This window comes from Vitis riparia, chromosome 13 (genome assembly GCF_004353265.1).
Source record: "Vitis riparia cultivar Riparia Gloire de Montpellier isolate 1030 chromosome 13, EGFV_Vit.rip_1.0, whole genome shotgun sequence".
Classification (NCBI taxonomy): Eukaryota; Viridiplantae; Streptophyta; class Magnoliopsida; order Vitales; family Vitaceae; genus Vitis; species Vitis riparia.
Window position 1 is genome coordinate 8,921,270 of NC_048443.1, and position 20,587 is coordinate 8,941,856.

The 20,587-nt window shown below is 35.8% G+C and overlaps 1 protein-coding gene across 2 annotated transcripts; it reads left to right on the top strand.

Annotated features, from left to right (window-relative positions):
* Positions 1 to 1,275: 1,275 nt before the first annotated feature.
* Positions 1,276 to 20,490, top strand: LOC117928847 (SAC3 family protein C). 2 transcript variants are annotated; one of them, XM_034848915.1, is made up of 9 exons: positions 1,276 to 1,575; positions 11,158 to 11,258; positions 13,741 to 13,962; positions 14,844 to 15,065; positions 15,165 to 15,250; positions 15,425 to 15,521; positions 15,898 to 15,990; positions 16,086 to 16,240; positions 20,014 to 20,490. In XM_034848915.1, exons 1-8 carry the CDS (start codon positions 1,326 to 1,328, stop codon positions 16,236 to 16,238), a joined length of 1,224 nt encoding a protein of 407 aa, XP_034704806.1. In that variant the 5' UTR covers positions 1,276 to 1,325; the 3' UTR covers positions 16,239 to 16,240; positions 20,014 to 20,490. The 2 variants fall into 2 exon arrangements, with proteins under 2 accessions (XP_034704806.1, XP_034704804.1); XM_034848913.1 differs by lacking the exon at positions 20,014 to 20,490 and having other exon boundaries at positions 16,086 to 16,723.
* Positions 20,491 to 20,587: the final 97 nt, after the last annotated feature.

The window sequence follows — 20,587 nt, forward strand, 5'->3', positions numbered from 1 at the left end:
TTTGTCACAACTCATAAATTTAGAAGAAAAAAATGAGAATAAATGGAATCCCAAATGAGAAATTGTTATTTTTCCCCTTTATGACAAAAATAGTAACCTACTACTATTATTAAATAACGTGGAAAGTGTTCTTTCAACTTTAGTACCATGTATGACATAACTTTAACAACCTTAATTTATAAGATTATTTAATTTAAAAGGATAAAACAATTACATATTCATAAGAATCACTTCTATTTTTTAAAAACAATAAATTTCATTTTTTGGACAAAAATACCCTCCATTGTTTTTATCAACATTTCACAATCGAACACTTACCGGAAAAAAAAAAAAAGTATAAGGGTAGCTATATTAAAATGAGGTTATAATTATAATACTCAATAAGTGGAGATTGTTTTTCCAAATATTGGGATCATCTTATCCATTTGACACAAATATTTCTAATTTATATTATAATTACTCTTATAGTAAGAGAAAAAGAGTAATTTCACATGAAATGGACCCATAAACATAGATTTATTATGAGGCATGTTACTATAACAATAGTAGGAAATAAGACGAAACATGTTACCATAATAATAGAAAATAAGATAAGTAATTCAATACTTAATAAAGGTCTAAAACAATTATGCTTCTCATTAAATGATATTAATGATGGAAAAAAACTAAGGGGTGTTTAATAAAACTTAATATTTATTACTTCATGATTTAAGTTGATTATAAGTTAAATTATAATTAAGTTGTTAATTTAAAATTTATTTATTTTTATTTTAAATATTAAGACTATTTAATAAAATTTATTTAAAATTTATTAAGACTATTTGATAAAATTAAATTAAAATTTATTCTAAATTATCAAATTGATATATTTATTTTCAAAAATTAGAACTAAGGCAAAGGAGATCAAGTAACAATCAATGTCATGGAGTAGTGAAAGAGATCCTAGAGGTAACGGGATAAATTATGGTAAAAAATGTCAAATAAAAATATGAATTTAAGAATAAATTAATTGTTTGTACTTATTACTTAAAGTTATTTTACTAAATATATTTAATTTATTTAATAACTTAAATTAAGTTATTAAATCAGGCTATATAATCGGTTTACCGATCATATCGAGTACATTTGGCTAGTAGGCCAAGACTCAAGAATATTGTTATCATATGTTTTATCACTACTTTCATGTATTAAGGTGCCAAGAATAATTCCCCACAAAATATATGATAAGTATAGGATACAATCTAAAAAATGCACTTGATTTCATCATCTAAATAAATGCTCTCGGCAAATGGATCATCCTAGCTGAAACCAGAGCGCAAGCCGCCATGGACAGGAGGCAACGGAGAAACCCTTCTGCTTCTTCTTCTGCCTTTTCATCTCCAGCTTCATCCTCATCGCGTTTCCGCTCAGAGAAATTCTCCTCGAATCCCCCAAAAACTAGTAACTCCCTGGAGGATGCTCACCAATTGAAAAGCAAATGTGGGAAGCCACAAAGACCAGAGCAAGAGGAGGAAGAAAAGCAAGATCCGAACAGTCTTCTCTCCTTAGTTGGAACTTGCCCCTTCATGTGCCCTGGTAAAAATGCGTGCTTATTTTTCCATTTTTTTAAATTCTATTTTCCTGTTATTCTGTGTTTGGTTTCCGAGAAATTGGAGGAAAACAGTAGAAAAGAGAAGTGAATCTGGAGTTTGTGTCATTTTTGTGGCTTTTACATAAATTTTACAAATAAAATTGATATTCCCCCCCCCCCCCCCCCCCCCCCCCCCCCCCGCCCCCTTTATTAGATACCAATCTGCAGAAGATGTAGGAATCCCAAAAAAAAATTCGCTTTTGCCTTTACTTCCCCCAAATCTTTCATAATGGAAAATGGACTTACCACCTCTTTTATCACTTTTCCTTTACCATGTCAGGTTTACATGTAATCAAACACTGTATTTGGAGTAGAGCACTTATCCTAATGTCAAATGGTGTTGAAAACTTGAATTACTGGATCTTAAGACTCCAGAAGAAATTTGATTGTTTATGATTATTGCTCCATGAGAAGGGAAAGGGATTTCTTTTGTTTTTGCTCACATATATGGCCAAATTGATTTATCTCCTTCTCATACGAACAAATAAGGACATTGCTTGTCTTGCTGCCTTTTATGCCACCGGTTCCATATGCTGATGTGACAACCCTTGTGCTATTCTGTACAAATGGTAGGAAAATTCTGGTAAGACTGGTGGCCAGCCTATCATGTTCAGAGAATAAATTCATTGTATATCTGGAATTCACTCGATATCAGCATAGGGTGTTGATATTGATTATAAATGACTAAATTCAATTTATTATCCTTACATTAGGGAGTGCTAAAAGGATGCAAATTGTTCATGTTATACCCAAAGACATACAAGTGATGCTAGAGATTTTCACAATGTAGATAATCATAGAGTAGAGATGAACACTATGGAGTCTTTTGGCATGTGTTCATTCCATGTATGGGAACATGCATTGGAAGATTATGTTTCCTCCTCCCTCCCCTCCCCTCCCCAAAGTTAATACTATGTTGTCATGGCAAGAACTTTGGTGACATGCTTCTGAGTGGAATAGCCTCCTAGAAGTCCATTTATGTGGCAGTTGGCAAGTTCTTCCAGTCAATGAGAACTTTGTGACTGTCTGATTGTTGTACTAATCATCATCAGATTTTTTTTTAAGTTCAAGTTGCAAATAGCCTTTCACAGTTGAAGGTAGCAATGAAGAGGCCTGTTGACATAATTATTTCTTCTGCTTGAATGGATTAAAATCAGATAGCACACCTTCAGCCTTGAAAACTATGGACTTTCCTATGTACCTGCAATTGGCTGAATACTGGTGTGACACTGACCAAAGGCTCTCTGATGCTGTTATTAATTTCCTGAGCAAATAAGAGAAAACAGAGAGGTCATAATGTGAATCAGTTACCTCTTGAGTAGGGATGAAGGCTTTTTATAACTTTTTACTTTCTGGTTAGGCCTTGGAAGCACTTCTGTGAACCATGATTTTGTACTGTAAAATTAGATGGGATGGATAGGTCACCTTAACTCTACTTTTGGAAGTGATTGGGGAGCGCATGACTGTATGAATATTGATGTGTTCTCCCCATACAGAGCCCAACTTCTTTTTGAACTAGGAAGCATGAAGGGTGGGTGGATGTGGGCTGAGGAAGGAAGATTTGACTTGTGTGCTGCAGGCCTGCGGTACCAATTTGTTCCAGAACTTGATAAGGCCCATAAACTGGTAGGCAAGTTTCATTATTTGGTCACCACTGAATTTTGGCAGTATGGCCACAAGGAAGGTAGGAAGGAGAGGAAGAAGAGAAAACCCCAATTGCCAATTGCAAGCTTCCGGTTGGCACAGTGCTCATTGCTGACATTTTCATTTGATTTTGACCTTGCAACAGATACAGCTTAACATGATGGACCAGTTTTTCACAATCTTGTGATTCATTACCCAACTTCTAGTAACAGTTTCTCAGCAGATGACTCACCCATGACAGGCTGATGATGTCTGCACACAACTTGAAAGGTATTCATGCCAAGGTGTGAAAGGTAATATTGTGACACCATTTTGCCTATTCCAGAAAATGTAACAAATGTATGGCTGGTTCTTGACCAAAAAATGCTGGCATTAGTCACCAAGTGCTAGGGTGATTCTTGACAAAAAATGTTCCTATTGTTCAGAACAATGATTTACAACTTCAGATTGGCCATCCAGTTAACGATGATAAGCACTTGTTTTACAAAGTTCAGTGTCATAAAAGCAAAATAATTTTGTCAACAAATATGCGGATAACTTTATCATAATTACTACTTATGGAAGTTAAGGATAAGTTGGGTAATGTGAGAAAGTTTTGGTCAGAGGATATGAGGATAACTTTGTTGCAATTGCTAAGCTACACCTCCTAGGACTACTAGGAGAAAAGTATGAGCAACAGAACAAATTTACAGTCCATCCCCATTAGCTGCATGGAGAGGTTGGGCTTATTGCTGCTATGGTGGAGGTCACCTTCTTGTAGACTTTGAAATCTGCGAATGAAGAGGCAGATTTCTTAGAGGAATGGGTAGGATTCAGCTTGTGGTAGATATTGAGCTTATTGCCTCTATGGTGGGCGTCACTTTCGAGTGGACTCCAAGCCCCCAAAATGACAGGAGGGGGGGGGGGGGGGGAGGATGGGGGTGGTGGGGGGCCATTTCTAATTTCATGTCTTCTCAATGTGGATTTGAGGTTTAACGAGATTTTTGGGAAATCATTAAGGTTAAAAGTAATCGAAAGAGTGTGTTTGTGGAGAGCAAGAGGGGGAAATGTTTGGTTCCCAACTGGGGTTGCTTCATCTGACTGTTAATCTCACAGCAAACACCGACGGAGCGTTGTTGTTGGAGGCTTCCAGGTACTCTGATCAATTCTCTTGTTCTTTGTTTTCTTTGGGGAAGCGGGAAACCTCTCTTTCTCCTACTCCTTCTGGGCGGGATGGGGAAGGTGTTGCCATTGCCAGGGTTTCCGATCGGGGCAGTGGTTTAGAAGCCGTAGGGGGAGCTGTTATGGGCCCGTTAAGGATGATATTGGCGGATGGGAGGAAGGCCGAGGTCTCGGATTTGGCGGGTAGGGAGTCTGGGACTTTCGAGGAGGTGTCGAGGGGGTTTCGAAAAGGGTCTCCCAAGAGGATGAGGAAGAGAGGGACGAAGAGGGGGAACTGTGTTGGCATTCTAGTAGCTTGGCTAAGTTCAGCCGCTATCTTGGAATGCCGATGGAGGGCTTCGAAGGGGAAATTTTATTTTTGCTTAAAAGAATGAAAGAGAGGAAACTTCAAAAAGGAAAGTTGAATGGCAGAAAAAGGAAAAAATTGGAGTCGTCAAAATTCGAAATATAATTGAGAAAGTTGGAATGGACAGTGAATTATCTTGGAGGAGGAGGAGGAGAAGGGGGAGGAAGTACGAGTAGGTCTAAATGAAGCTCCGACTGCTCACTTGGAATGTAAGAGGGGCCAATAATTGTGATAAGAGGAAGGTGATCAAAGCTTTGATAAAGAAGAATAGGGTGGATCTGGTTTGCCTATAGGAAACCAAGATTTAGGAAATGTCAATGGGCATTATCCGTAGCTAAGGAGTGGGAAGATTCCTTGAATGGGGAGCTGTAGATTCGAGGGCACAGCTGGAGGTATAGTGGTGTTTTGGGATAATAGGGTGTTGGATTTGGTTGACCTTCAAAAATGATTGTTCTCTATTTCTTGCACTTTTAAGAGCTGCGAGGATGGTTTCATATGGATGTTTACAGGGGTTTATGGCCCAACGTTGAGGAGGAATATGGAGAGTTTTTGGGAGGAGTTGGGGGCCATTAAGGGGCTTTGGAATGGGCTGTGGTGTGTTGTAGGGGATTTTAATGCCATTCTAAGTCCGGAAGAGCACAACAGAGGAGGGAGATTGAATTCAAACATGAGAAGGTTCTCAGAAGTTATAGAAGATCTAGAGTTAAAGGATCTGCCTATGGTTGGGGGTCCTTTTACTTGGATTGGAGGGGTGAATAACCAGTCTTTTTCAAAGCTAGATTGTTTTTTGGTTAATGAGGGGTGGGATAGTCATTTTGGTGATGCGAGGCAGTTTGTTCTACCAAGACCTGTGTCCGATCACTTTCCGGTTCTTTTGGATGAAGGGGGCCTGAGAAGATGCCCTTCCCCGTTTAGATTTGAAAATATGTGGCTGAAAGTGGAAGGTGTTAAAGACCTTTTGAAGCATTGGTGGGAGGAAGGTAGCTTCAGTGGATCCCCAAGTTTTATCTTGGCCGAAAAACTAAAATTTATGAAGGCTAAGCTGAAGAAGTGGAACAAAAACACATTTGGTAGGGTTGAATATAGAAAGAATTTGGCTTTGGAGCAGGTGGAGTTTTGGGATACCAAGGAGAAAATTAGCAGACTGTCGTTGGAAGAGCTAGAAGCTAAAAAAGAAGCGAGGGAAGATTATAAAAAATGGGTCTTACTTGAAGAAATCACGTGGAGGCAAAAATCTAGGGAAGTGTGGTTAAAAGAAGGGGATAGAAATACCGGTTTTTTCCACAACGCCAATGCTCACAGGAGGAGGAATAATGTGGACAGAATTAAGATTAATGGAGCCTGGCTTACGGAGGAGAATGGAATTAGGGAAGGGATTGCCAATGCTTTTAGGTTGTTGCTGTCCAATCCAGGGGAATGGCGCCCTTCTGTTTTCGGGCTACAGTTTGAGACTTTGGAGCCTTTGGACGCTAGTGCCTTGGAGATTCATTTTTCTAAAGAGGAGGTCTTCGATGCACTATTGGGCTATAATGGGGATAAAGCCCCGGGGCCAGATGGATTCTCTATGACCTTTTGGCAATTTGCTTGGGATTTCGTGAAGGCTGATGTGATGTGTTTCTTCAAGGAGTTCTATCAAAATGGCAAATTTGTTAAAAGCCTAAATGCAACTTTTATGGTCCTAATACCAAAAAAAGCAGGGGTTGAAGCCTTAGGGGATTTTAGGCCTATAAGCTTGGTGGGAAGCTTGTACAAGTGGCTGGCCAAGGTCTTAGCCAATAGGCTAAAAAAGGTGGTTGGAAAGGTGGTCTCCAAGGCTCAAGGGGCGTTTGTGGAAGGTAGACAAATCCTAGATGCAGTGTTGATAGCTAATGAAGCCATTGATTCGGTTCTCAAGAATAATGAGAGTGACATTTTGTGGAAGGTAGACAAATCCTAGATGCAATGTTGATAGCTAATGAAGCCATTGATTCGGTTCTCAAGAATAATGAGAGTGGCATTTTGTGCAAACTAGATATAGAGAAGGCGTATGATAACGTGGACTGGACTTTTATTCTCACAGTCATGCAGAAAATGGGTTTTGGGGAAAAATGGATCAGGTGGATTAAGCGGTGCATATCCACTGCAAGTTTCTCCGTGTTGGTCAATGGAACCCCTACGGGTTTCTTCCAAAGCTCCAGGGGTTTGAGACAGGGCGATCCCCTTTCCCCTTATCTCTTTGTGATAGTTATGGAGGTCTTTAGTGCTTTTCTTAAAAGGGCTGTAGAGGGAGGTTTCTTATCGGGTTGTAGGGTGAAGGGTAGGAGTGAAGAAAGGGTCCTAATTTTCCACTTGTTGTTTGCTGATGATACACTGGTGTTCTGTAAACCTTCACAAGATCAATTGACTTATCTCAGTTGGTTACTTATGTGGTTTGAGGCTGTTTTGGGATTGAGAATAAATTTGGAAAAAAGTGAACTCATTCCAGTAGGGAGGCTAGAGAATATGGATGATCTTGCTTGGGAATTTGGTTGTAGATTGGGTAGCCTTCCAACCACCTATTTGGGGATGCCCTTGGGTGCTCTTTTTAAGTCAGTTACAGTTTGGGATGGTGTGGAAGAGCGCTTCTGAAGAAGGTTAGCCATGTGGAAGAGACAATATTTATCCAAGGGAGGAGGGCGACTCTTATTCGAAGCACATTATCAAATATACCCATCTATCTCATGTCATTGTTGTGCTTACCAAGCTCAGTTAGACGGAGATTAGAGAAAATCCAAAGGGACTTCCTTTGGGGTGGGGGCAATTTGGAGCGAAAGCCTCATTTAGTAAGATGGGAGTTGGTGTGTTTAAGTAAGAAGAAAGGAGGTTTGGGGGTCAAATGCCTTTCCATTCTCAACAAGGCTCTTCTTGCTAAATGGAATTGGCGTTTCGCAAATGAGAGAGAAGCTTTGTGGAATCAAGTGATTAGAGGGAAATATGGAGAAGATAGAGGGGGTTGGTGCTCTCGGGAAGTGAGAGAGGCTCATGGTATGGGGTTGTGGAAAGGAATAAGGATGGATAGGGAGTTGGTGAGCGATAGGATGGTTTTCATTGTTAGTAATGGGAGGAGGGTGAGATTTTGGAGAGATAGATGGTGCAGGGATTTTCCTTTGTGTATGTCTTTTCCTTCTCTTTTTGATTTGACTGTTGAGAAGGAAGCGTGGGTGGCAGATTTTTGGGACCCTTTGGCTGAGGGGGGTTGGGGGGTGGTGTTGGAACCCCTGTTTTTTAAGAGCTTTCAATGATTGGGAGGTAGAGGAGACGGAAAGATTTTTGGAGAGGCTTCATGGTAAAAGAGTTATTGAGGATGTGGAGGATACAGTGTCCTGGACTGACACTAAGAGTGGTAAATTCTCGGTCAAGTCTCTTTATGTTGCCCTTGAAGCAGGTTGTTCATCTCTGTTTCCTTCAAGCTATATTTGGAATGTGAATGTGCAGCCCAAGATTAGTTTCTTTGCATGGGAGGCTACGTGGGGCAAAGCCTTAACCTTGGATATGGTCCAGAAAAGAGGATGGGCATTGGAAAATAGATACTTTATGTGTCTTGAGAAAGAGGAGACCATAAACCATCTGCTCCTTCATTGTTTAAGAACAAGGGTGTTATGGGATCTACTTTTTACCTTATTTGGAGTGTCTTGGGTATTGCCTTCTTCAGTTAGAGAGACCCTTCTAAGCTGGAATGGTTTTTTTGTGGGCAAAAAACGCAAAAAGGCATGGAGAGCTGCTCCTCTTCACATTTTCTAGACGGTTTGGAAGGCGAGGAATAGATTGGCTTTCAAGGATGATATGTTGTCAATTCAGCGACTAAAACACTCTTTTATCCTTTCTTTTTGGTCCGAGACTAAGTTGTTCATAGATGATTGCCCTTTAATTATAGCTAATTTTATTGATTGGTTGGGCTCTAAGCAGGATTAGGTTGTTGGGCTATCTTTGTTTTTTAGCCTTGTTGGAGGCGGGTGTATAGGTATTATATACCTTGAGTCGCTTTTTTAGCGTTTCTTTTATATATGAAATCTTATTTACTTATCAAAAAAAAAAATGTAATTGAAGACTTTCACATTAATGAGGTAATAAATAACCACTGATACTTCTTCACCCCAAAGTTCTTTCACAAAAATTTGGCAAGTGAAGAACTATTTCGGAGTTGTGAAGCACCAATTCCACCTTCATTATCTTGATCTTTAGAAAGAGGGATCCAACTTGATTTGGGATTTTATACCTGTTAACCCAGTCACTAATTTTTAGGAGAATACTTCCAATTTACCCTTGGGTTGCTTTAGAAAGTTTCTTAATAGTGCCATCTCTCTAGCTTAAGGGGCTTTTGTTAATGGAAGGCAAATACTAGATGTGGTTATCATTAGTAATGAAATCCTAGACAAATACTAGATGTGGTTGTCATTAGTAACGAAATCCTAGATGAAAAATTCTGTTCTAAGGACGAAGGGATGGTTTTTAAAATAGGTTTTGAGGAAGTTTATGATCACATAGATTGGGGTTTCATGTATGATACATACTTTGAATAGGAAAGGCCTTGAACCTGGATGGCACAAAGGGACTGGATATTTTGAGGTTGTTTTTCAAACTGCAGGCTCTTTAATGGTGTTATTGAAGCTGAGTGTTTAGCAGTCAAGGAAGATTCGGACATGGTTGTTTGCCTGGATGTAATGAACCTCCATATTGAAGGGGATTCCTTTGTTATTGTCTCAGAACCTTCTTTGAAGGCAAAGGTCCTTAGTGGATTGCTCATCAGATGGGGTGGCTTCATAATCATGCTAGAGACATTGGCCTCTATTTTAATACATATTTGACTTACTTATCAAAAAAAAAAAAAATAATCATGCTAGAGACATTGCTTGTTCTTCTCTATTGAGACCCAGATCAGCTAGCCAGGTGCATGGCTATATTTTTCTTATAGGGATGCTAATATCTGAAAATTTTTATTGAGAACACTTACTGCTCTTTGATTGGTTTGAGGCATGGAGCGGCTTTTCTGTTCTCTTCTTGCCATACATGCATATCATCCCTCTTTTTGATCTTGTTTAACTCAATAAATTCTCATTTGTTATAAGGAAAAAAAGAGATATTTTGTTACATGATGGAAGGACTTTATTCTGTTATGGAATATGCAAAACCTAGATCTATTGGCTAGAGCTATACAGTAGGTTGTTGGGCTGTTCAGCATTGTCTCTTTTTTGGATAGGTTTGGCCAATGCCCCTTGATGTTACTTTTTGGTAATGTAATTTTCTTTGATTTTTCTTGAAAATTCCTCATTTTTCAAGCTTGCTTGTATATCTTTCCTGCTTCCATTTATGATTGTTTGATTCCTTACTAAAATAAATAACAAATTATGATGCAAAAGGATTACGTTTATGGAGAATTTTGAGATTTTCACCAGATTAGAGTCTCTGAAGCTGGTACTTATCTTGACACAGATAATAGGAATCGTTTTCCCCCCAAACTACATAAGACATGTCTGCTACTTGGTAATGTTCCATTGGCAGTTATAAACTCTCCTGTCAAAAGTGAATCTGTTGTAGCATTCCAAATGGTGTAGTGTCGTACATAGATTGGTAATTGAGGACTTTATTATGGATTTTGTCCTGTTCTGGTTGTGCCAACAAGTTCTATCCTGTTCTTTGTCTTGCTGATTTGGGTGGTTGTGCATCATGTTCCTACAGCTGTATAATTATGCTTCAGGAGCATAGTTATTCTGGTTTTACCAACCAGATGATGGTACTAAAGTATTTGTATTCTAGATTGCACAACTCCTTATATGGGATATTTTTGCACCAAATGCTTAGTGATCAAGAGAACTCTCATATTAAACACAGTCATCTTCTATTAAACTAAATTCCTTAAGTATGCAGTCTCACAACTACATCATACCATTCTTTTCCTTTTTTCTTCCTTTCTTGCTATTACAGGTTGGTTGCCACTAATATAGTAGAAAGCAAATTACACGACCCTGCTTCCATAAGACCTTTCTTATTCCATAGGTTGAAATAGAAAAAACACTTGATGGGACTTATGTTTCTCTTTGCAACCAAGCAAATTAAAATGTTTTGAAACCCATGCTGCCATGATCGTAGCTAATTTGCATTTTATATGTCTACTCCTTTCTATTTACCATAATGATGCATGCATCTAGTCAAATTGTGTATTTCTTATGCTTGTATTTATTTCCTGATGAGTTTATTCTGACTCTTTGATCAGGATTTCTGCAATCACATTGCTTGCTATTGAATTTTCAATGGCTTAATATGAATTATTAATAAAGATGTTGTTTAATTATTTCAGCAGCTTATACTTGGTAATTTCTTTTAACAACTCTTATCTCTGATGTTCATTTGTAATAAATAGCTGGAGAAAGGGCCCAACGTGAACGCCTTCGGGACTTGGCTGTGTTTGAGAGGTTACACGGAAATCCTGGGAAAACATCTCCAAGCCTTGCTGTCAAAAAGGTAAATCCTACATCTCATTCCTCTATACCACATCTTAGCTTCTCATCTTGCATCGGACAATGATACTCTTATTGAATCATCTTTACCATATCAGCCATCAACATGTGCACTTATTGAGCGCTAATTCAGGCACTGATACTTGTGCTTTTGTTTTGTTTTGTTTTATCTTGTCTTGTTTTGTTTTGGAGGTGATTGTGTTGGATGACCTATATCTGTGTTAGACACCAAAGCCTATCTTAATGCTACTGTAAAGTAAGACTATGCTAATAAGCTATTGATCTGTTACAGGGTTTATGCCAAACTGATTTTTTAGTTTCTCGAGTAGAAAACTTGTTTTTTCCCCTATTATATCGGTGCTATTGTTGGATTTGTGTTTGTTGTTGATCAAGCATTTGCTGAAACTTTTTTTTTTTTTCCTTTGCTTCTTGACGTGCAAAGCATTATTGTTTGAATTTTAATGATCCCATTTGATTCACTATTCAATATTTTTATTTGATATTACATCTATCTCATTTGTTTTCTTCTCTTAGTTTGTTTTTTTTTTTTTTTTTTTTTTTTTTTGAATTTGTGACATTTGAATTTGATGGAGCCACCATTAATTTATTTTTCCTTATTATTGTGGGGTGTGCTTTATTTTGTTCAATTGTTGTTGCACTATTATTGTCATGTAACTTTTCTTTTTTGTTTTGTTTAATCTATTGTTCCTATGAGCATTAAATGCTTCTAAAATGTATGGAACAGGCTAAACCTTTCTATAGTTTTTTTAAAAAAAACTCATTTATTATCTATTTTCTTGTGCTCAAAAAATTATATTTTTTTAGTAAAATTGAAAATTTAGGGAGCGCTTAGGCCTCAGTGGCTCAACCCCTAGAGGGTTTAGGCCTATCATAGCAAGATGTAAACCCCCTTGCCTCTTATGCTTTTACCTTATGAAACTATACCAAGAAACAAACACCACAACTCCCTGCTGCCATCAAAGGATACTTCAAAGTTTGCTTCAAATCAATCTTAAGGCTAATTATCATAGGCTTGTCATCATGTCACTAAAATTGGTATTGTAACCAAAGTCCTATTGCGAAATCTTCAAGTTGCAGCTCCTCTTTTTATGTTGGCTCTTGTATTGTTAGGTGGCCACAACCTGTTGCTTTTCTTATGCTTTATGAACTACTCCAGTTAAAATAATGCTTCAAGTAGATGCTTTTTGGATCTTGACTCTAGCAAGAGGCTTATATTGCAAATTTTTTTGTGGAGGCCTAGATAGGTTAACTAGGAAGACAATAGCTTGCTTAAGAGGATTGCCACCTCTCCTTTTGGGTTTGTAAAAATTTTGGTTCTCCCTTGACCTTGGGAGTCCTGTGGTTTCAATTTTGGATGTGCTCTAGGTTGTAGCCTGTGTTATGCTTTCTAAATGGTAATCTTCTTCTTGTTTTAGCTGGGATGCTTTTGTTTATTTTGCTCGTTTGCTTTCTTTGTTTCTTTATTGTGGCTATAGGATCACCAATCAACTTTTTATTCTCTGCAAAAACTGTTTATGTTTCATAACGAAAAAGGAAAAAACAAAGGCAAGTTAGCCTAGAATAGGTTTTATCTTGTTTCTTCTTTTACCATTAGTGTGGATTCGAACTCAGGAAGAGGCCTTCAAACAAGTGGCATTTGTGTTTTTTAAACATATGTCTTTATTCAATCATTGGTAAGTGTTTGCTGTCTTGTCTGTTCTTTTGGTTGTTTTTGTCTTTGTCAAAGTGTATAATTGTAATATCCCACATCGTATAGAGGAAAAAGTTCCTAGCGCTATATATGTATGAACTTCTTTTGATCTTGTTGATTCGTTTTTAAGCCGCGAGGGTCGCTTAGGCTCAAAGAAAATAATATCCACACAACTGGGAGTAGGTTATTATAAATGATATCAAAGTCAATCTTCGACCTCGGTAGGAGAGTTTGCTTGCCCTAAAATGGGTGTCCGTTTATTTGACCCTACAATCCTGTGGAACACAATAAGGACGTTGTGTCTGCATGAGAGGGTGATTGTAATATCCTACATTACAGAGGGGAAAAAGTTCCTAACGTTATATATATATATATTCCTCTTAGCCTTGTACACGTATTTTAAAGTCATGAAAGCCACTTAAGCATAGGATGGATAATATCTATACGGTTGGATGCAGGTGGTTACAATAATTACTTTTGATTTTCCTTTCATATGTTTAATTGCATAACATTATTATAGCAAAATATTAATCTATCATAATGCAACGTCTTGTAAAGCTTATGTTGGGTGTCATGATTTGATCTCTTGTCATTTTTATTATTCTGATTCAACATCATCTTAGCTTATAATCATTTATACACTTGATGCATGAGAAATGAAGATGCCATAAATTGTAGGATCTTTTTCTCCAATTTGTTCCTTGATATTTTATAATGCCATGAAATGTCTATATTTTGATGCAGAAAGCCGTTCACCCTCCATCTCTCTCACTAGTTTTGCAGAACCATTGCCACTAAGCACATGCAGGCGTCAGATGTGCGGCCACTTCCAGTGTTGGAAGAGACTTTGAACTACCTATTAAACCTGTTGGATGCCACGGAACATCCTTTTGAAGTGGTTCATGATTTCGTCTTTGATAGGACAAGATCAATAAGACAAGATCTTAGCATGCAGAATATCGTTAATGATCAAACAATTCATATGTTTGAAGAAATGGTATGAATTTCTTGAAACATAATCTCAATTACCTTTTTTTCTAAGCATTCATCTCCTCAACATACAATAAGTTAGCCAACCCATTGCTAAACACTCTCCTAGTTGGAGAAAATAATCAAAGTATACAAGAGATAAAATGTTGAATAATTGAGTCATTATCCTCTCCTTTTGCTTTATTGAATAAGATAATTTATTCAGTGGAGTCCAAATGAGGTGAAACTGTGATCACACAACTTGAAGCCTACTTTACAATGGATAAATGAATGGTCTGATTCTGAATCTTTCTTGGCACATTAGTTATTATCCAATCCATTCTAATTAAATTATCCACTATTAAGTGTCTATTTCCAGTCACCCTCTAAGTTATGAAAGACCCATAGAACCAAAGCAACTCACACCACCTGTGATAGGAATTGGTGCTCTCTTCCATAATGTCAAGTTTTCCAGTACACTTGCTGACTTTGTAGAATATGCCTACAAAAAGGGCTGCCACCTCCTAATTCCTAATCATAGAAGTTTCTTAACCATATTTCAAAGTTGTATTTCCTGTTCCCTCTCTTAAAGTTTTTTAAACCTATATATCTTTATCCTAGTAATTCGGAAAAATGAGGAAATTATTTAACAAGAACTCCATCAATTTGTTCCTCAAAATTTTATATAGTTTCTCTCTCTCACTTTTGATTCAAATTCTTGAAGCAAAGGAACAAATTCATGGCCAGTAACATTTTTAGCCAAGCAATAGAATGCACAACAAGCATGCATATGAATGAATTGTGTTTTTTGATGATAATAGATCAAATATTTTAATCTCATCCTAAAACCTTTGAGTTAGCTAAAAGCCGCATCTTATGTTCTGACTTGTGGTTTGTTTCATAATATAGGTGAAATTTCATATTATATCCTACCACAAGCTTCGCAGTTGTAGCAGCAAGCCAAGTTTTTCTTCAGTTCATTACCTCAATATGGAGCAGCTGAAAAAGTGTCTGATATCTCTATATGCTCTGTACAAAGAAAATCGAAATTCAAATTCTATTTACAAGAATGAACCTGAGTTCTACTCATTTCACGTTCTTCTTCATCTTGGCTCTAACAGCCAACCATTGGTGGATACTTGCTTCCATTGTTTGTTTGAGTTCATCTTTTTCAGTATCTCTTGCTGCCTTGTACTAGTTTCTGAATATGTTACTATTTCTGTTCTGAAGGGAGAGTCACTCTCTTTGTGGTTGGGTCGTGTACCTTCTCTCATTTTGAAGTCAAAGGAAATGTGTTTTGCTCGGAGACTTTTAAGGTGACCACAAAGCTATTATAGATTCGACTTGCATTTAAATTGTTTATATTCATTTTACATTTAACTCAATGTAGAGTGGTTCTGTTTTCCAATCGATTTTTTTCTCTTCTTTTAGTACCCAATGTTAAAAATTGTGTTTTCATGAACTGAAAGATCTGTCTTTTCTTGTAACAGATTATTTCGGATGGGCAATTATAAGCGTTTCCTTTGTACTACAGCAACTGAGGCATCTTATTTACAGTACTACATAATTGAACCTTACATCAATGAGGTTGCTTAAATATGTTGATTTTGCTAGATTTTTCAGTTTGAAAATATATGCTTCTTTATTGATTTATTGTTTTCCAGTTTCATTTATGAGAATATATCTAAAATCTAGACTCGAGTACTTATGCTTTTGGGTTTTATTTTTCTTTCATTTTTGTTAGTAGTTGTACTTCATTATTCTTAAATTTCTCACCAGTTGTTTCTTTATGTGGTTTATTGCTCCTCACTTTCTTCATTCATCTGAAGTGTTCAAATTCAATTTGCTTGTTTCATAAACCAGGTCTTATTTAGAAGTTCTTCTCAATTGCCTTTTTTTAGTGCTTCTAAAAGACATGCCTGATTTATATACATTTTTGTTGGTTTTCTTTTGACCGTAAAAGGTTCGAGCATTGGCATTGTCATGTGTAAATTATTGTGGCTACAAACTTCATCCGTATCCAATTGCACACTTGTCCAAACTCTTGATGATGAAGGTATGATTGCATTTACTAGCATTAAATTGCTAAAATTTGTCATCCAAAGTTCCAATATCTTTTGAACCTTGAAGACTTCATTTGCATTTTTGTAGGAATTAGATGTGGAATCATTTTGCAATGCTTGTGGTCTTGAGACCAGCACTGATGAACGGGGAAATAAGTTCTTATCAACCAAGCAAACAAACTTCCATTATCCCAAGGAAGTCTTTCCAAGCTACTGCCTTTTGGGTTTGGAACACTTTTAGAGGTAACAATCAATTGGAACTAGTTACTCTTTCAAACTTCTTATTGTACAAATATAACTGCATGTGCAACCATTTCTGATCCCATAATTTCAAGAATTTATGACACCTTCTAGTGGTTAGTTTTTTTGGGAATAGAGTAAAGCAATCTATTCACTCCCAGAAACTATCGTCAAAGGAACAGTAGATAACCTCGCAAGACCAAATTTATGTGTGTGCATGGAGATGCATGTTTTCTGCATCCCAATCATGCAGTGTTGTGCCAAATGGAATAATAGCAATGATGATAAGTGGTATTTCTAAAATCTTCTAAGAGTATTCCATCTATTGTAATATTGTTTTCTCAAAATTGTCTTTGAGTCTTATGTGTAAATATTAGAGTTGACCTCTTGTAAGCTATCAACTGATGTTGTAACTTAACTTGAAAGGGAAATTCTATAAATTTAGCCTTGGTTTGGCTCTTGGAAAGCAAAGAAAAATTAGGTTAATAGTGAGTTGATTTCTTCCCTTCCCATGGATGTAAGCACATTCTTGAATCATGTTAATTATTTTTTGGTTTATTTTGTTGTTTTGTTGTTTATTGTTCAATTGTCTCCGCATAACAAATGGTATCAGAGTTGTTTCCAACACAACAGATGATTCTATGCTAACACAAAGTTTGAGGCTAAATGTAAGATGGTAAAAGTTTCTAGAATATTTCCTATGACAACTACCAATAAAGGATGTACTTAACAGGAAGTTCATAAGGTGTTACATGGCAAGTTGAACAAAACCAATAGCTAGAGATATCTGAAATATTTGGGGCCACTGATCCAACAATAGCAGAGAATAACACAAGAAGAGACCCTCTAATCACCATTTTTGCTTTGATTCTTCTCTACAAAGCATCATCTCCTTTATACAAAAAGACAACCCATTGCTGAGCCCACATTATTCTCTACATATCCCAAAAAAGCCCTCCAAATTTTAGGGCATGGCGCTCTTTTTAGGGGTATTTTGGTACTAAATTTGTGGTAGTCTCTCAAATACCTAAACTACCCTCTAGATTTTAAGGCATGGCCCACTCTTTGAGGTGGTATTTTGGGTACTAATTTTTGTTAAGAAAGGTTTTGGTGTGGAAACTGGAGGGCTTTACACACGTTGCATGTATTTTCTTTTGCATGCATTACACATAGATTGGAGTTTATGCAGTTACTCACTTTTTGTTCATCCAACAATACTGTAGTGCCACGTCACCATATGATGGGCTCTTTAGTCTTTTCAAACCCAAAAAAAACACCAAAAAAAAAAAAAAAAACTAATACTAAAAGGATTGCTAACTAGCTATGTGAAGATGAACCTCTATAGCTAGCTTCTTAGAGGGACCATGATAGCTTAGGCCAGGGAAGTTTAAGGTGATAATATGTATGTCATGCCCTTAGATGTTTTAGGCACATGTGCGTTACATTAATGTATTCAATGAGTCTATAACCTTGATTGACAGGTTTGGGTAATCTTTGAAATTTCATTGTGATGGGAAGGTTCCATGTGAACAACACTTGCACATGGGTTAGTCAATCTTAAGAGACAGGGGAAGCTCATCTAATAGCACACAATGTGCGAGCTTTGAAAGGCAATCGGGTTAACATTTCTGAATTGGGACATGACAGTGGACAACAATATTAGGTAGTCCAAAGATGTCGTCATATTAATTGTTATCAATATTTTTATTTATTCAATAGAGATTGAGGATTAAAAAAATACCACAAAAAATAGAAAAAACAAAATTAATTACATGGCTTACATTTCAAATATTTAATAAAATATTGTATGAAAGTTGAATATCATACACTATTAAATGGTTGGATTCTCTTCTTTAATTTTTTTTAATTGTCTAATCCTATTAAATTACTCATCTAATATTAATTTATTTTAAAGGTAAAATTAATTATATTGTAAAAAACTTTTAACTGACCAGAGTTTGTGCACAACATCTAATATATACTTAAATATAATCCTCCAACTAAGAAATGAAATCAAAACTTAAAAATCATTTATATATATAGATATATGTTATCAAGTTTAGGTAGTGAAGCAATTAATGTGGATATAAAATTAATGCCAAAACTTTTGATTGTTCCTTCACATTCTCCACAACCAAACAAAGGATATAAGAAAAATAAAGAAAGAAATTTAAGGTAGTTTGATTTTTGTTCTCATCTTGTTGTGAAGTTAATAGAGGAATGCTTGGGTTGGTGCTCGATAGTTAAGTGACAGCAGGGTATAATGATTCTTTCAATCGTGTAAATATTATTTGTTTTAATTTCAATGGATCATCGTCACTTTAAATTGCATCCACATGGTTAAGAGCAACTCATATGTATATAATATCATGAATTTCTTCTTATTCGATATGGAATATCAAATTAGGTATCTTTCAATTTTAGGTATTGTGTAAGTGTTTCAACTCAAATGACTTGGCTTAATGTATACTCAAAGCCTTGACAAAGGAACATATATGTAATAAAGTGAAAATTAAACCTTGTCGCCCTTCTATCTCTAGTATGAAACACAAGTCCATTATCCCTTAAACATGTGCAAAAAAAGATATACACCTCTGATACATTAATTAAAATAAACGATAGAAAAAGAGACTTATATATCCATGTACATAATTTGATTAGATTTGTTATATATAGAGAGAGAGAAAAAAAAAAACTGTTTAGATTAAGGATCTCATTAATTAATACCTAGAAAATATAAAAGAATAAGAAAAGATTAGAAGGTGTGAATCATAAGATAAGACTACATTTTTTAATTAGATTCATCGAAAGATGGCATATTGTATGAACATTTTTACTCTATATATAAAAACTTATATTATGGTTGAGATGTATTAATTTGTCATATTTTTGGACATTTAAAGTAATGAGTAATTACACTAAATTAAATTATTGACCTTATTAATCAATACCTCAAGAGTATAAAATAGTAATAAATGAATAATACAAACTTCATCGAAATATTTTATAGGCAAATTACGTAAATATTCTTATTTAATAAAAATTTATATGTCATTAAATGAATAGAGAATTTTAACATTAATTGCAGTGCTAAGTAGAGGAGATCCCATTTTTAAGCTGTTGATTAAGGCTTATTTGATAAAACTTAATATTTATTACTTAATAATTTAAGTTGACTTTAAGTTAGATTATATTTAAGTTATTTACGTAAAATTTATTATTTAATATTTACTTTAAGTATTAAAGTTATTTGATAAAGTTAATTTAAAAATCATTTTAAATTATCAAATTGTCATATTTACCTTCATTAATTTGGTAACTAGATGCAGATAAATGAAACAAAAAAAAAATTTGAGATTAAGAATAAGTTAATTACTTTGATTTAACACTTAAAAGTAACTTTAAGATATAATATTAAGTTATTTTATCAAATATATTTAATCTATTTAATAATTAAATTAAGTTATTAAGTTAATGAATGATTACCAAACACCCTATAAGACCCAAAAAATCGAATGAGTTTTAATAGTTTTCAGGATGGGCATGAGTAGGTGGTGGTTCAATGCTGATTAACCATAATTCAATCAAGGCAAAATATGTAACAAATACATGTCAAACTGCACCATCCAAATGGGCGCCAAGAACGTTACATTTGACAAATGCCATTAAACCTCTATAGCTAGCAATTATTTTGATCACATAAAAAATGGCAAAAAAGTGTGTTGTACTTCATCTTGAAGCTCATTAACTTCATCTTAATTTGATCCAAATTGCAGAAACATGTGAAACTCCATGAATCTATGGTGCTATGGAGGCCTACGTTCATATAACTGGGGACACTTTGGTTTACACTACAATGACCCCAAACAGGGTTTGTAGAGACTTTATCAAGATCACTAGCTTCAAAAGACTAAGGAAAGAAAGATGTTCTCAATGAAAACTTGGAGTCAAATTGCAGATAAAGACCTAAAACTCCCACTCAATGTGTTTTAGGAATTGTTGTTTCATGGGGATAAGCTGTTTGGTTTGTACATGTCTCCTTGGTGATACTTAGAGATTGGCGAAGTATACGTATCCTTTGTGATCTGGTTTGTATATGGGCAGATGAATGTTGATGCCAGGTTCATATATGTTTCTGATATATATCACCCTGGAAGGATCTAGATCAAGGGGATGAGTTTCAAAAGCTTGAGTAGGTTTAAGATGTTCCGAGAATTGGTGAGCATGATATATATCAACATGATATTGCAGAAGACAACAGAGCTTCTGAAATTAATATGTCAGGTTCAATAGTAGGAAATCTTATCAGCTGTCACTTACTGTAATCCTATGCTCTCAATATTCATTTGT